General features: G+C 60.5%; 1 protein-coding gene across 3 annotated transcripts in view; it reads left to right on the forward strand.

The window, feature by feature from the left end:
* Positions 1 to 16,189, forward strand: part of NSD1 (nuclear receptor binding SET domain protein 1) — a 49,752-nt gene that overhangs the window by 569 nt on the left and 32,994 nt on the right. For all 3 annotated transcript variants that reach the window (XM_059712993.1, XM_059712995.1, XM_059712994.1), the window contains exons 2-3: positions 390 to 746; positions 15,529 to 15,664. In XM_059712993.1, the coding sequence (XP_059568976.1) occupies positions 390 to 746; positions 15,529 to 15,664 (493 nt within the window). The remainder of the gene's footprint in view (positions 1 to 389; positions 747 to 15,528; positions 15,665 to 16,189) is intronic.

Consider the following 16,189-nt stretch of genomic DNA (forward strand, 5'->3'; position numbering starts at 1 on the left):
GGCCCGCGCGCCCCCCGCGCCCGCCCCGCGGAGCCGCCTCGGGCCTAGCGGCGGGGCGGGCCGGGCCGGGCCGAGCCGGGGCAGCGAGGCCGGGCCCGGCCGCCCCGTCGCCCCTCCCCGCGCCGAGCCGAGCCGAGCCGTGCGGCCGGGCCTGCGCTATTGTGCGGGCGGGCGGCCGGGCCGGGCCGGGCCGGGCCGGGCCGGGGGGCGGCGCTGGCGGGCGCGGGGCAGGCGGGCGGCGCTGCCCCCCGGGGCCGGGCCGGGCCGAGCCGAGCCGGGCCGGGCCGGGCCGGCGCGGGGGAGGAGGCGGCGCGGGGCGGGCGGCGCGGCTGCCATCTTGGCGCGGGGGCCCGGCGCGGTGACCCATTGTGCTGCTCGCTGTCTCGCAGGGGGAGGCGCGGGCCCGCCCGCCCGGCATGGACCAGGCCTGCGAGGTGAGCCGCCGCAGCTGCCTGGTGCCGTTCGGCAGCGCGCTGCCCCTGCCGGGCCCCGACGGCCGGCGCAGCCCGTATGGCCCGGACCCGTCGTCCTGCTACATCCCGCTGCGCCGGCTGCAGGACCTGGCCTCCATGATCAGCGCCGAGCCCGGCTCCCCGCCGCCCGCCGACGACCCGCCGCGCCCGGCCCGCGGCCCGGACGCCGCCACGCCGGGCATGGAGCCGGGCCCCGCGGAGCCGTGGTCGGGCTCGGAGCTGGACGACTCGGAGGCGAGCGCGGGGCCCCCGGACCTGCCGGCGCTGGAGCCCGTAAGCGGCGCGCGGGGGGCCGGGGCCGGGGCGCGGGGCGGGCCCGATCCTGCCCGGGGGAGGCGCGGGGCTGCAGGATCTTCCCGGCGGCGGCTCCACTTCCCCCTCGGCCCGGTGGAGCCAGCTGTCAGGAGGGTGCAGCCCAGCCCATCGCCGCCCCGCAGGGCACAGCCTCGCAGCAGCCCGTGCCAGGGTTTTCTTCCAGCGCGCTCCGAGGCCTCTCAGGGCCTGGCTCCAGCCTCCCCTGGCGCTCGTGCTGCAGAAATTAATGGCTGTGACATCACCGACCTCTGGATTTTTTTTACTTAATTCTTTTTTTCACCCCACCCGGGTGGCGCGGCCTCGTGCGAGCGGCTCCTGTTCAGGTGTGTGCCGGGCGGACGAGGCCTCTCCGCGGGCCCGCTGGCATTTCTGGGTGGCCTTCTCCGGAGGTGGGAGCAGCCGCATCCGCGCCCCCGTGCAGAGGGTGACCTTGGCAGGCGGCAGCGGGGCATGGGTGATGGTGCCATCTTAGGCCCCGCTCTGGCCCGGGGATGCTTTCCGGGCAGGCGAGGCCAGAGGAGGCAGGACGCAGGGGAGTTCAGGCTGCTGCTCCGCGTCTCTTGGATATTTACTGCAACTTTCTTTGTTTTGAAAGCCAAGCGGGTACCTTGCAGCAGCGACATGTGCTCGGTGATGCCGCGGTGGGAGGGCCGGGCTTTGTAAACAGAAGCCTGTGGAGGTGCTTTCACAACAGCCCTTGGCACGGAAGCGCTTTGGCCGTGTGCTGACGTCACGGGGGCTGCAGGAGTCCAGTGCTCGTGGGCTGGCGGCTCCCAGGTTCGAGCCCGACCTCCTGCTGCCCGCCGCAGAGCTGTCCCCACCTGCCCTGTGGCAGCACCTGGCAGAGTTGATATGGGGGGGTATCTCCTCTGGTCCATGGGCCCCCCTCGGTCACAGGGGCAATCCGCTGCCAAGCCCCCCTGTTCCCCCTGAGTTTGGGGGGAGAAAGCAGGTTTTCCTCAGCAGAGCCGCTCGCTGCAGCACGTCTAGTGCCAGCGGTGATGCAGTTGGTCGAAAGAACCAAGCTAGCTGGCCGGCCCCAAGTCCCGTGTGGGGCATTGGCAGAGCCCCCACCCCTCCCCCAGCCCCCTCCGACCTTTGTGCTTGGTTTGGGCCATTTTTTTAAAGGTTTCGGCAACACCAAATAAGAAACAGGAACTCTGCCGTGCTATTTTTAGAGCAGCTCTTCATAGTTGGGCAGCTCTTGAAAGCAAGGTCCTGGGGCCTGGCCGGGTGGGCGCAGGTAACTCCTGTCTGCCCCTCAGCAAAAGGTAACTCTTGTGTGGGCCGGGTGCCTGCCCAAAGAGGCCTCAGGCTGTTGCTCTCAGGGGCTGGCCCTGCCGCTCTGCAGGATCAGCTGGAAGGGATTAGGCTGGGGTGGGGAGAGGGACAGTGCATGCAAAGTGCCTCCATTGAGGTGCCATGCAAAGCCCATGCTGTTTTGCCCGGATGTGTTAATTGCCCTCTGATCTCTGCATGTCCCGGAGAAGAGGGTGCTCAGGTCACGCTGAGCAGGGTCATGCCCGTGTCCCAGGCTGGTGTTTTTAAATGCTGAGCTCCAGGGGCAGGTCTCCCCTGGTCCACAGAGCACCAACCTGTAGCAGCTGCATCTCGGTGGTGGGGTCGGTGCGGCGGCCACTGCTGGCTGAAGCGGCATTTTCCCCTCTGTCCGTGTTGGGGGTGGACTGTGGCTGATTGTTCCAGGTTCAAATGACTGGGCTGTGCGAGCTCCTCTGCTGTGTTTTTACCGTAGTGAAGGACGCCCGTCCTTAGCTCCTTATGGTTCTGGCCTTGGCAGGGGAAGGTGCAGCCAGGGCTGGCGGTGCCTGCATGCACTGCCAGGTGGCCGGTCCCCATAAAACGGCCCTGTTTAGCGCGTGCTTGGATGATGCGGTTTTGGTGGTTGTGCTAGTTTACTCCTTGCTCCAGTGTTTTGCTGATTTTAATTGGGTTGCTGGTGAATGAGCCTGTCTGATTGGAGCCGTCTGAATGCTGGAGCCCAGCGCCGGGGAGGCGGGAGGTGCTGGGTTTCAGGTCAGTGGCGCAGTGTCGGAGCACGTCTGCCGTGCGCCCGGCAGTCGGTAATGACACGGGCGTAGGCTAGTCCTTCCCGCAGGACTGTGCCTGGCTCTGGCTGCAGGGTGCTGCGTGCCTAGGGAACGAGGCAGCTGTTCCACTTCTCGCCCTTTCTTCTTGCCTGTCCCCTGAGGGAGCCTGGTGCAGTCCTGGTTTTCTGACGAGACGCTAAGGTGCTGGGAGCCCCGAGGCCCCAGGGCGTCTGACCTCCGTGCCGTGCTGGGCCGGGAGCACGTGCAATGTGAGCAGAGGGCGGCCAGGTTCTGCGCTGCCCAGAGCCCGCGGGGCAGCGGGAAGTGTGCGTGTGCAGTTGCCATGTCCGAAGGGCTGTTGCGGAGACCAGACTCGGCCTCGGGGTGCAGGGGCAGCCCCCGCGGCCTGCGAACACTTCCAGGAACGTGCCCGTCTGTCCCGGCGAGTGTCAGGCAGCTTCGAGGTAGGAGCTGCAGCTGCTGATTCCTGGTAGGCAGCAGCAGCTCGGCTTCTCCGACCTCCCTGTGTTGCTCCTTGGCTCTTTGCAGTCTGTTGTGAGGATGAAGATTTCCAGAAGGATCTTCAATGGCAACCTCCCCCCCAAATGTAGCTTCAACCATTAAGGTTCCCCATTGACGTGAGTTCAAACTGGTCTGGGTAACAGGAGATCCTGAGGTAGAGGAAATGCTCAAGTACTTTTTAATGTATATTCAAGGAACACAAATTCCCAAGGTTGGGATCTTTTCTAGAGGGAAAGCAGGTGATATGCTCTCTGTCTGTGCCTGGAGGAGAGAGGCCATCTGCATGCCCCAGGGCTATGGGAGGCTGTAGGGGTGTTTTATCATTCAAAGACCTCTCTTCAGTGCTGAAATTGGTTCTGTTTGGAGACCTTGCCTGGGGAGGGGACGGATAGCAGCTCTCAGTTGCTGAAAGGCTGCCATCAAGAAGAGGGGGGAACATTGCCGCACAGGTGAGGGCTTGAAACTGCAGCAAGGCGGACTTGGACTGAACCTCAGGAAGACCTGCCAGAGCAGCAAGGCAATGATGGGGCGAGCTGCCTGGGGAAGCAATGGAGTCTCCTTTGCCGGGGGCATTTGAGAAGCATCTGGATCTACATCTGTCTGGGCTGGTTCAGGAGCAGTGACTTCTGCCTCTCCTAGAGAGTCTGGGGGATGACTCTGGAGGCACGTCCAAGCCTAGGAGCCCTGTTTGGAGATTGCTGCGGTGCCCGGGAGCTGCAGAGGCAGGCACTGCAGATCCGCACGACTGTGCCCAGTCCTCTTAAAACGTGTTCCTTTTTCAAGAGCAAATTTGACCTGCTGTGCCAAAGACTTTGAGTGCCAGGAGTGGTGACTGGAGTCTCATCTGGGCCTGGGAGTGCTGGGCTGTGTCCCTGCTCCATCAGAAACAACCCACGGGACCTTGGGCAAGCTGCTTCGTGCCCGTGGAGGTGTTGCAGGCCAGCGTGCGAGGGGGCTTCTGAAGGGAGGTGCAAGGAAGGTTCTCGGGTGCTCAGAGCCCACCGCGCTGGGTTGGACGCTTGCCTTGGGTAGGGGCTGCATGTGTTCGGGCCTGCAGCTATCTGAGTAGCTCTTCCAAGGCATTGAGATCTCCTGCCCACATCTGCAATCTCAGGCACTCTGTTTGTTCCCCCATTACCTGTGGTGACTGGAAGAGGAGGTGGGAGCTGTGCATGTGCCTCCACGTTTTGGCCATAAACAACGGTTTCCTTAGCGAGGGTGCATCCTTGGGATACCTGCTGTGCGGCGCGCAGCACCTGTATGACCACAGAGCTGCTCGTCACAAGGCCTCGCGAGCATCTGAAGCTGAGCGGGGCTGGGTCCTTGCCAGTCGGTAGAACAATGGGTCGTGGTCCCGAGAGCGAGGCCTGGCTCTGCCTCACAACCAGGATTTGAAGTTGAAGGTCACGGCAAAGCCTCCGCAGCGATTTCCATTGGCAGGTTGTCATGCTGGCTCAATGTTGAGGGAGAGAAACCTTGCTCATCCCATGTCCTAGCCTTTTCTTTGCAGTTTGTCAGTTAATTGCATGTCGGTGATGTTAGAGAGGCTTCTGTTGAAACTGCGGATACAGCTAAACCAGGGGCGGGCAATTATTTTGGGCAGAGGGCCACTTACTGAGTTTTGGCAAGCCATCGAGGGCCGCATGACAGGCAGCCCAGGTCAGATTAATATTAATTTTCTAAATTTTTTAAGGGCCCCGCAGGCCAGATAGACTGGCCTGGCAGGCCGCATCTGGCCCCTGGGCCACATTTTGGCCCCCCCCCCCCCCCCAACCGAGCTAAACTATTTATTAAATACAGGGGAGCTGAGTGGAGCTTATGTTTCCCTATAAAGACATGAAAAAAATTGTGGCAGGCCACAGCCTTTTGGGCTAACACGCAGCCTCCCCGGTGCTGCCCACCTGTCTGTATTTAGCTGCTTGGTGTCTCTTCTGTCTCCCAGAACTTCCAGCTTCTTTTCAACAAATGGCAGGTCCCTGAGAGCAGCAGTTCCAGTCCTTTCCTCACCAGTGCCCATTAAAGATCAGGGTTTCAGTCTGATGATGGAACGGCTCCTGAAGACGGTGCGAAACCCAAATATTTTATTCCAAGAAGTCGCATGAGCTTGCTAGCTTCCTGCAGCAGCACAAGAGCTGCCTTTGAAGCATGTTGCAGACCATTTCCAGGGGCAGGATTGGGACTTGTGGTTTTCTTGTGAGACAGTTGCTTGTGAGCAGGAGTTCTGAGATGACTTGTTTTTCTTACTTCTTCCATAGAAATTGGAAGCTCTTTCAAGTTTCAGTCAAGCAAACCACAGCCCAAGGTGTGCTGAAGTTGGCAGGGTCAGTGGAGATACGGCCTTTCATTTGTTTCACTGTTAACAAGCTCTGAATTATTTGAGGAACTAAGCAGCAGGCACAAGACAGATCCATGTGGCATCATCATCGTAAACCCAGTGCAAGCAGTTTGTGGTCTTAAAGGAACAGCCAGCGTAGGGACCACACTTCCGCGTAGCTGGGAGTCACAGCAAAGGTGGCTGCTGCTGAGAGATCAGGAGCAGCAGTTTCTCTACACCTCCAGCCACACTTCCATAGGCAGTAAATGCTCTGCTCCATTGTGTGCAGCCCTTTCCTTGGCTCCCTGTTTGCCCAGGTCTTGAATGCAGGCACTGGGTGTGTGTCTGGGGGAGGGGAGCAGTGGCAGGAGAGAAGAGAAACACCTCATTGTGAAACCACAGAGACTGACTCGGGCTCGGGAGACATATCTGGGGCTATTTTTAATCTCCTTTAAAAAAAAAGCCTGGATTCCATACTGCAGTGGTGTCTCTTTGGCTAGGGAAGGAACAGGGTAGGTGCTGCCTGTGTTGCACGGTGCAGTCTGGCTCCGGGAGCCAGGAGTTCAGGTCTGCACGGCTGTGGGCACGCGTGCTGATAGGGCAAGGGTACGCCAGGATTTTCATGTAAGCGGGTAGAGGAGGTCTGAGAGCGAGGCCCTGTCCTGGTTCAGAAATCAGAGAGAAGCTGGGCTGGAAGGGACCTGCAGAGGTCTCGCTTAGGCCAGCGTCCCATCCCAACCTGTATGTTTGGCTGCTCCAGTGCTCTGTTATAGTCCGTGACGACTTCCACGCCTGCTAAGGACCCGTGTCCCAGCCAGGCTGGCTGCCCCGGCCCTTGGTGCAGTCAGGTGTGCTCCTCGTGCATCTCCCTCGCCAGGGCTCCCTGCCAGGGCAGGAGATAAAAGTTGCAACATGGTCTCCTGAAGTTGTTACTTGAGGTTTAAAAGTTCCCTGGGCGGATGTTGACATGGATACAGTGTTGCCGCTGTGGTCGATGCGCTGGCACCAGGTATGAGGACATCCCCGTGTGATCCTGGCACTATCAGGGATGACAGTTGTGTCTCGGATGTGCCAGTTTCTGCCCCTCTTCCAAGGGCTGGCGCAGGCGTGAGCAGTGGGGCTGCTCTTGATGCTGTTGTGCCCGTCAGCCCAGGCAGAGCCTGTGCTTTCCCACCTGGAAGGCCCAGGAGCGGTCCTGCAGGCCCCCCGGGGCTTTCAGCTGATGCATGCTCCTGCAGCATGTGACCAGCTCCCCGGCTCGGGAGCCAGGCTCCCAGCAGCAGGCTGTGCAGCAGTGCCCTGGACAGGCCGTTCCCAGGGACTGGGCCTTGCGCCCCAGGCCTAGGGGCACCGCTGCTGCTTGAGCTTGAGTGGGTGCATGGACTCCACTGCATGCATGGCAGCGACAGGCATGGACCCAGGCTGTGCAAGTGCCGGGGGGTTGTGTTCCCAGGAGAGGGGGACAGTGGGCAGCAGTGTGGTAGCCATTATCTCTCAGTATTGGGATGTGGGATAAGGGCCAGTGTCATACCCATCACAGTTTGACTTCTCCCCAACCTGCCAAGCCACGGGTCCAGCCCTTTTCCTAGCCGTGGCCTCCTCACCTGGCTGTGACCTACGTCGGGGGGCTGCAGTACAGCTGCTGGTATGGCAGGGTGCTGTGTGTCAGTGGGGGTAGCGCTCTGTTCCTGCCACCCGCACATTGCAGCAGCATGAGGTTTAGGGTTGGGGATGGGGCAGAGGGTCGATGCTGTGGGCAGCAGGCCCAGCTCGCCAAGGGAGGCAGGGGCTCTGGGCTGCATCCCATTCCCAAAAGATGCTGCCGTCACCTGGCGAGTTGCACCACTGAGTGCGGGGGCTGCCCCCGGCATCGCTGCCCTTGGGAACCGTCCCTGTGAGAGGCCATCACGCCTTGGCCTGGCCAGCAGCAGCAGCCCTGCAGCATCTGGCCTCCCCGCCCTAGAGCCATGCCCTGCCAGCCTTGCTGAAGGACTCAGCTGACATGTGAGCTTGGTTTTATCTCTCTTTTGGCTGTGTGGAGATGCTCCCCAAATCCTGGAAAGCAGAGCAACGCATAGGTAAAGGGAAACCTTTCTGCCTTCATCCTCAATTAGCCCTGCAAGTGATGACAGCACCAGCCACCAACCATTTGAGTTGGTCTCTAGCACGGGCCAGGCAGCACTGCATGCCTCAGCCGCCGCAGAGCCATGATGGTGACCACAGTGGTAACTCCCGAAGGATGAGATGGATGACAGACAGACCTGCCTGTTGCAGCCCGTGATGGCATTGCCCTCTCGGGTCTGTGCTACTGATGGATGTGGTGCAGGTGCCTCTGGTAGGCAGTGAAGGTGAAGTGAGCGCTGCAGGGAGCAGGTCATCGCTGAGGTTGCGGGGACCTTCCCATGGTTGTTCCATCCTTCCCGGGTGTGGGTGGGCGGGCGGGTAGTGTCTCAATGCAGCCCCTGCTGCTGAGCTGCACCTGCTAATTCTGCCAGTGTGCTTGGGCTGTCGGTTGCTGCAGTAGGATGGTGACGCTGGATGCATCTGAGCTCCATTTGAGACGGGGCATGACTCCCCTTCTTGTGGCAATTTGGTAGATGCTGGGTTTTTAAAAAGATTTGTTTTTAAACCAGTGGCTTTGCTGTGCTGGCAGCAGTGTCTGCAGTGAGTGCAGCAGAGCTGCTTGCATCTTTCGGAAGCCCCGGCTTGGGGCTGAGCTGTCCGGTTGGTGCCGGGCTTCCCGGCAGCACACAGTCTGAGCCGGGGTAGAAGTGGTGTGACGAGCCGATGCCCAGGACTGCCCTGAGGACCCTGCAGCTGGGCTGTCCTCGGGACGGTGCTGGTGGCTGCTTCTGGTCCCTCCCAGGTTCCCACTGGCCTGGCTTACTGGTTTCTGGCACCTGCAGTGGTATGTCCCTCTCTGAGGGTTGGAAAGGAGGAGGTAACTCATCTCTCTTCTGTGTCTCCCTGGGGTGAGGGTGACCCCTGCGACTTACCCCTGCAGAGCCTTCAGGCCAGTGCAGGTGCTTGGCTTCCTGCGGATGACTTAGACGCCTGCCCCCGTGCCACCTGGTCCCCCCAAGCAGCCGCTGGGTGTTGCCAGGCTCTGGGTAGCGGGAAGCTGCCCATGGGCTCCAGAATAGCAGCAGTGACACAGGCGTATTCCTGTTGATCTCTCTTCTGCCCTCTGATTGCCTTGAGGAGGAGCAGGGGCACCTGCCTCGTGTACGGTTAGGAGGTTTCCTTGGCAACAGGAGGGCCAGGAGCTCCCATTTATTAACACTTTACAAAAGAAAATGTGGAGCATGCAGAACCCCCAGCCGTGCTCCGGGCATGCTTGGCAGCTCTGGTGCCACTGACAGCTTGGCATGAGCGCAGCCTCATTGCCCTGCTCATTTGGGCAGAGGGTTGGGTTTAGGACATGGATGCTGCTTGCCATGCGCTTGCTGGCTCCCAGCAGCCATGAGCTCTGCGCATGGCAGTGCTGGTCTGCAGTTCGCCTTGCCTGCTTGCCTGGCAGTGCTGGAAGAGCGGCGCAGTTGGAAGCTTGTGAGCCCCCCCCACTCAGGTTTCTGCTGCTTCGGAGAATCCCAGGAAGTTCAGCACAAAATGCAAGGCTGACCTGGCTTTGCAGCTGCACAGACAATCGGAGCAAAGTTGCCAACTGCCGTCAGCGAGATTGCATTGCACGTACGAACTGAGGTTGCATTGCACGTACGAGCTACTTCTGTTCCTGAGTCATCTTTTCTGGGTAACGAAGTCGGTTTAATGTAGTTCTGTTCGTAAGATGCCTGCTGTACAGGCCAGAGTTGCAGTACCGCCGAGGGATGCTGCTGGGTGAATGTGAGGTTTTCCTGTTCCTGATTGCGCGGCCTCGGTGTGGGATTCACGTGGGGTTTGCTTGGAAGGCCGCGTGTTCTCCCAAACATCTGGGACAGATGGGGAGACTGGAGAGGGCCAGACCCATTGGCCAAGTTTCCCTAGTTCTCTAATATTGAAGATCTTGCAAGACGTCTGTCCATTCCTGCAAGAACTATGTAGAAACCTTTTACTTGTGGCACCCTAGACAGACTTGTGCTACCCCTCGGGAAAACACCAGCTCTTCCTTGTCACTCTTTTTATTGCCTACAGAAAAATAATCAAGCAGTTTTTCTGCTGCAGAGAGCTCGGAAAGAGCATGGCTGTGGGTTCCTGTTTGAAATCCCTCAGTTCACCTTGTGAATCATGTTTGCACGCCTAATGGTGCTAACTGATTTCCAGCGTCACCCTTGAAAGGATCTTGAGCCACCCCAGGGCACTGTGGCACCTGGTTGAGGATCACTGGTGCAAGACATGGTAGGTGCAATTCCCCTTGTTTTCAGCATTGTTATGATGGAGCCAGCTCAGGAGACAGGCATCTCATTTATCTGTAGCTCCTCTGCGGCTGATCAAAGCTTGATGTTCTCATGCTGACCATGGGCCATGGTCTCGCTCCTGCCCGGCAGCAGCCAGCTCCTCTGGGCCAGAATCTTCCTGTGTGCTCAAGCCATGGCTCTGCTGCCGAGGCTGCTAATGCCCATGCTAATTTGTGCTCCTGGGGGAGATGGGGCTGAGCCCCCCCAGGTCACGCAGACATTCCCCACCCGTGCGTTGTGGTCACTGAGCATGGAGCCGTCTTGGCCTGAAGTCAGGCGGACGGCTGGGCAGGGGCAGCTCAGAGAGGCACGGGCTCTCACAGGCGATAACCTGCATCTCAGCATCCGAATGTTGGCTGTTGCCTACAAGAGCCACTACCTCTAAACTAGTTAGTCTCTAAGGTGCCACCCACCCTGGCTTCTGCCTGGTTCCTCTGATGACGTTAAGGTGCGGAGGCTTGAACCCCATCAACAAACTGGCTGATCCATCTGGTCCCCCCGCCATGCAGCTATGGTTAAGACCACAGGCAAGCCTGCAGCCTCTGCAGGATGCCAGCATCTGCATCAGACCCATGTCTGCACTCGGTGTCACAAGCAGAGAACTAGGAGGACTTGGCCAATGGATCTGCCCCTCTCCAGCCTTCCCGTTAGCCTTAGATGTTAAGGAGGACACGTGGCCTTTCAAGCAAACCATAGTGTGGGATTCATACAGGCTGCAGAGTCAAGCTTGCAGTTGGAAGCTGGAAAACCTCGCGTTCCCCCAGCAGCTGTGAACGGAAACATGCGCCTCCCCGGCACTAGGAACTGGCCTCGTGTGCCCTCGCCCAGGACAGCTTCCTGCCCCCAAAGCAAGGCAGGCAAGACTGGCATTTACAGTCCCAGCTTGCACTTCCCTGTGTTGGAACTGAGTGAACTGGTGAATGTTTAACGTTCCTTTTATGATCATCGCAGTTGGCTCAGAGACGTTGGACCTTTGCAGACGTGGATGGAAATCAGTGACGTTTGCTTTCTGCCGCCCCAGTCTCTGCAAACCTGAACAAAGACCAGGGCAGGGTGCTGGGCTCCCAGAGTGGGGCAAGCCCTGTGCTGTGTGTTTGGGCAGGAGGGGGGTAGTGCAAGCATGTGCTGGGTTTGGGGGGTCACTAGAGCTCCAGACCAGCACACGAGCAAGGCCTGATCCTGCCATGCTCAGCAGCGCCCAGCTCCATTTCCTCCAGCAGGCCGCTTGGGCAAGGCTGAAACTGCAGGGCCCAGTCTAGGTTGGTGCTGGCCAGCGGCAAGACAGCTTGTGGGCTTGATCGAGTGCAAAGGCAGGAAGAGGGTGTCCAGTCGTGGTCCTCTGGTCTCTGTGTGTTTTGGTGGGCTGGGTGGGCCCAGCCCACGTGGTTGCTGCCCAGGGCCTGATCCAGCAGAGCAAGGTGGGTGTTCGTGTGATCTGTGCACTGGCAGGACCCTTGTGTTAGCTCTCTCCAGGCTGGGTTGTGTCCTGCAGTCCCTGCTGCCAGCGCTTCTCAGCCCCGGGGCCGGGACAAACCCCGAGATTTCCAGCAGGAATCTAGAGCGTCCCGAACCCCCTGCCCTGACGGGGATCTCTGAGCTCTTTGCCACAGAAGAACCACTCTGTTATTTTCCTGTGGTCAAGCAATGAGCAGGCGCTAAAAGCTGGCGCCTCCAAGGTGGCCCCGAGTCTGCCAGGGTTGAGAGCTGCTGGATTTGATGTGTCTGTAGCTAGAGACAGTTGTGGTGGCTGAGACTTCGGCTCGTGTCCCCGTTCTCGACTCTGCCCCAGGTTAGTCTAATCTCACCTCCCCACCCCAGCAAGCAAACAGCACCAGCCTCTCCCTCCTCTGAATTCCCTCGCAGCCCAGCACCCGGGAACACGGGGAGGGTCCCTCAGGGCAGCCCTGGGGCCGGAGCCTACGTGCAGGGGATCATGGGCAGGGGCTGCTACAGCTCAGAGGAGGTTTCTGCTTCTGCACTGGTGATTGTCACCTGCTTGCATCCCTTGATCCCCCACCACAGTCCCGGCCCTGGTGTGCCAGGTGCTGCCCTGCTGTCTCTGGGAGGTGGCCTCTGCTCCCATGACCAGCCCCCGAGTGGCTCTGCTGTGTTCAGCGTGGGCACAAACAGCCCCTGCTCCAGCCCTAAGGAGCAAGGCTATGGCCTGTGCATACCAAGTCTTGCGGTCCAGGCCTGGGCTCCCGCCTAGGCGTGGCTGCGTCAGCAAGGACCCGCTACCTGCTGTGGGTGGAGGTGTCTGGACTCGGGTCTGACAGGGAAGTGGGAGGAAGTCAGCCTCCGCTCTCCAGAGGCAGGGACCGGGCAGCCAGGTCCACCCACGGTCACACTGAGGCGCTGAGCTCTGCCCTGGGTGGCAGGACAGTGACTCTGCATTCACTTACTGGCACGCTCAGCTCAGCTCAGCTCAGCCTTCCTGGGGCTCCTCGGGGCCTTGTCTACACCAGGGCCCTCTAGCTGAACCCGCCCCCCCAAGCAATGGTTTTCCTTCCCTGCAGCTGACCACAGCGAGACACCTGCTGTCAGCAGCTGCCTGGCATGTACGTGCTCTGCGGCAGCCGCCCTTGCCTGGTGCAGCCAGTGATCGCTGCGCTTGAAGTGCAGGTGGTGCCAGGCCCAGCTGCTCATGGTGCCCACAGCCCCCCGGCCCGCGTGGGCCCGGCTGTGGGGCAAAGCAAGAGCCCCCAAGTGCTGCAAAGGGGCGTTTCCTGCCCGAGCAGGCCGGGCCACCTCCTGGCACCAGCGTTCACTTGTGCGCGGGCCTGGCAGATGTTCCTTGACCCAGCCCCCGTGGCTGGGTGCAGCGCGCCATTGCGTGCCGTTCACGTGCTCGGCCGGGCTGTCCTGCCTCAGCTCTCCACGGCGCCTGGCGTCTGTGGGCCTTGTGTGTCTCAGGCTCTTTATCTCCCTTCCTGCCCTGGCTTCGTTCCACGCCTGCGCTGCGGTGGCTGGGCCGGCAGCCTCCCCTGCATCACTGTCTCTGGTTTCCTTTTCCCCTCCCCCTGCTCTCCCATATCCCCCTGCCCTTCCCCTGCGCGGCTTCCTTCCTCCACAGCAGTGCCTGGTCCCCACACAGCCGCTTGCCAGCAGCCGTCTGCTGGGGGTGAATCCCCAGGGTGCCGGGGCTGCCACGCAGGGAGCCCACGTCCCCTTAGGCAGGGTTGCTGGAGGGGCTGGGGCACAGGTGCCTGCCAGCAGGTTCAGGATGGCTCTGAGGGACTGCATGCCTGTCCTCCTGCACCAGACAATGGTGCCCACAGGGACCAGTTCCTGTCCTTGCTCTGGCTCTGTAGCCCCTTCTCCCAGCCTCATGGTGCCTGCTGGGATCCTGGCCACCTGCCCTGAGATCCCTTCCCTTCCCCCCGCATGTGGGAGGCAGCCGTGGTTGCCATGGGGCTGGCAGCGATGCTGGGCAGGAAGCGGGGATCCCAGCAGGGCATCTGGGGGAAGCTGCTGCCTATCAGCCTTAACAAGGGACAGGAGAGCGCTGCATGGGGGCACGTGCACTGGAGGCCTCGCCTTCCAGCCAGCTCTAGCCCGGGGCAGGACAGCACCTTCCCAGCCAGGGCTGCTTGCAGTGGGCTTCTCGGCACTGGCTCTTCCAGTGAGGGCAGCGGGGCAAGCAGCAGCATGGCAGGCTGCTAGGATGGGCATCGCTAGTCATGCGCAGTCCTTGTCCCACTGCATGATGCAGCCTCTTTAAAGGGGAGCAAGTTGCTGAGATGTGAGGGCTCTGCCCCGTGGCCATGCCTGCTGTCTGTTGTGCAGAGCCTGGTAACGGGATGGGTGGGCTTGGGCACGGGTGCGCACGCTGCCACCAGGTTGTGGCCGTGGGGTCTTCCAGGGAGAGCCTCTGCTTTTTCCCTGAACGTTGATGCCCTGGTGAGGTCCTCGGCGAGTTGCAGCTGTCTCCTGTAAGACGGGGGTGTGGGCACGTGTGCGTGTGTTGTGGACAAGGTCTAGGGCCACGTAGCTGAGCTCCTACCAACCACCGATCACTCGGGAGCCCCGCACTGACACGCGATCCCTGCTCCAAGCCGCCTCAAGTCCGTTCCTGCTCCCTTCAGCATATGAAACCGTCCAGAGTCCGGTTCAGGACCCGGTCCCAGCCGCAGGTTGATGTAGAGTGCTCCAAACAGCTGGGACTGCTGCGGGCGGCTTTCCCCAGCTGGAAAGGGCATGTCGAGCTCTGTGCAAGAAGCTGTTGTGGTGGTGCTGTACTTTCCAGCAGGCCCTCCCTGGTCCTAGGGCTTCTCAGGCGCTGTCGGTGACTTCTGTCTAAGGGTTTTGGGGTGCAGGGGGAAGATCCCCAGTCTAAATATTGAAAGCGGCAGGGTCACAGGACAGCAGGGCAGGAGGGGACCTCACAAGGTCGTATCTAGTCCAGGCAGGATCAGCCCTGGCTAAACCCTCCCAGTCAGGGACCTGTCCAACCCGCTCTTGAAAACTTCAGGGGCAGAGACTCGGCAGCTTCTCCCTGCCTGTTCCAGTGCTGGACCCCCGGAGCCAGAAAGCTCCTCCTCCAGCCTCAGTTTCCCCTGCTGCAGCTTGAGGCCATTGCTCCTCGTCCTGTCCCCTGCAGCCGCAGAGTAAAGCCCGTCTCTGTCCTCCCTGTAATCACCCTCCAGGTGTCGGAAGACTTATCCAGTCCCCCCTCGGTCTTCCCTTCTCCACTCTAAATAGCCCTGGCTCTTTCAGCCTTTGCTCAGTCTTGCTTCCTAGGCCCCTAATCATTTTTTGTTGCTCTGCACTGGGCTCATCCCAAACTTCTTGAAGTGCAGGGCCCCAAACCAGACCCGGTTCTCCAGGTGAAGCAGAACCACCCATCTCCCTGTTCTGATGTTGCAGGTTGGGGTTCGTGGCACATCTGGAGGTTCAGTGTAGTGCTGTTGTTCGGCAGCTGCTTCTGCTCCCACCCCAAAAAAACTAGTGTAACCAGCATTTAAAATGATTGTGCTGTGGCCTCGAGGGCAGACCGGTGGGTCGGGGGACGCCGCGGTGCAGATCTCTGCTGATGCTGTGGGTGCAGTTCTGGCTCCCAACTCAGCACATCAACATGTTGGGGCCTCAGCACGGCTCTGTGGAGCAGGATTTACTGTTGCTTTTTCTGTGCCCGGCAGATCCCTGCTGTTGCACCGCCCGGGCCAATTCTCCTTTGCTAATAATGTGGATGTGAGCAACTGCCCTGTAGCAAGTAGGTTCCTGGCAGCTTCAGCATCATGGTTCAGTGAGGCATAGAGGCCGGAGAGATGAGCGTGTGGGCAGGTGTATGCTTTGGCCCTCGTGCCCATCTTTAGGACGCTGCAGGTTGTGCTGGTGCGAGCTGGGGGACAGGCAAGCCCCACGGAGATGTTAGTGAGAACGCGGCCCAGGGTGACCCCTCAGGACGTGACCACCATGCCTGACCCACTGCCACTGACTCTTGTTCTGGTTTCTGTCCAAAGCATCGTGTGAAGAAGAAGCCCACGCCAGTGAAGTATGACATGGACGACCTCGTCTGGGCCAAGTTCAGCCGCCGGCCCTGGTGGCCCTGCACCATCTGCCTCGACCCGACACTGGATTGCCACTCGAAGATGAAAGGTAATGCCCCTGCATGGCTGGGGCTGCTGGTGAGCTGTGCATCGCCCCTGCTTCTCCAAGAGTGAGGGGTGCAGTGTAGCAGCCCCACATCCAAACTCAATGGATGTGCCAGATGTGTGGGATTCTGCGGGCTCTGCTGCCCCGAGATGGGCAATGGTGCTGAGTGGCACTGAGCAAAGAGACGAGGGCGAAGGTAAAGAGAGGCAGCGCAGCCCCAGCCAGTGGGAGCCAGCACCAGCAGGGAGAAGGGGCGGGGGGTGGATCAGGAGCCCAAAGAGGTTCAGACTGGTGTTTCATTGCACCTGGGCGGAATTGCACGCTGCCCTTCCTGCCAGCCCAGGCGTGAAGGCGTTCCCCTGTCTCAAGCATCAGGATGCCTTGGAGCTGGAAGGTGTCTCCACGTGCTGCTGGGCAGAACGCAGCCCGGGCTGGGGCCCCACAGCCATCCCATCCATGCATGGGCCCAGTGCCTGCTCTGGGTCCTCTTTGCCCAGAGCCCTCTGACCTGCCTGCCACATGGTGACC

The sequence above is a fragment of the Alligator mississippiensis genome, chromosome 9, assembly GCF_030867095.1.
Source record: "Alligator mississippiensis isolate rAllMis1 chromosome 9, rAllMis1, whole genome shotgun sequence".
NCBI lineage: Eukaryota > Metazoa > Chordata > Crocodylia > Alligatoridae > Alligator > Alligator mississippiensis.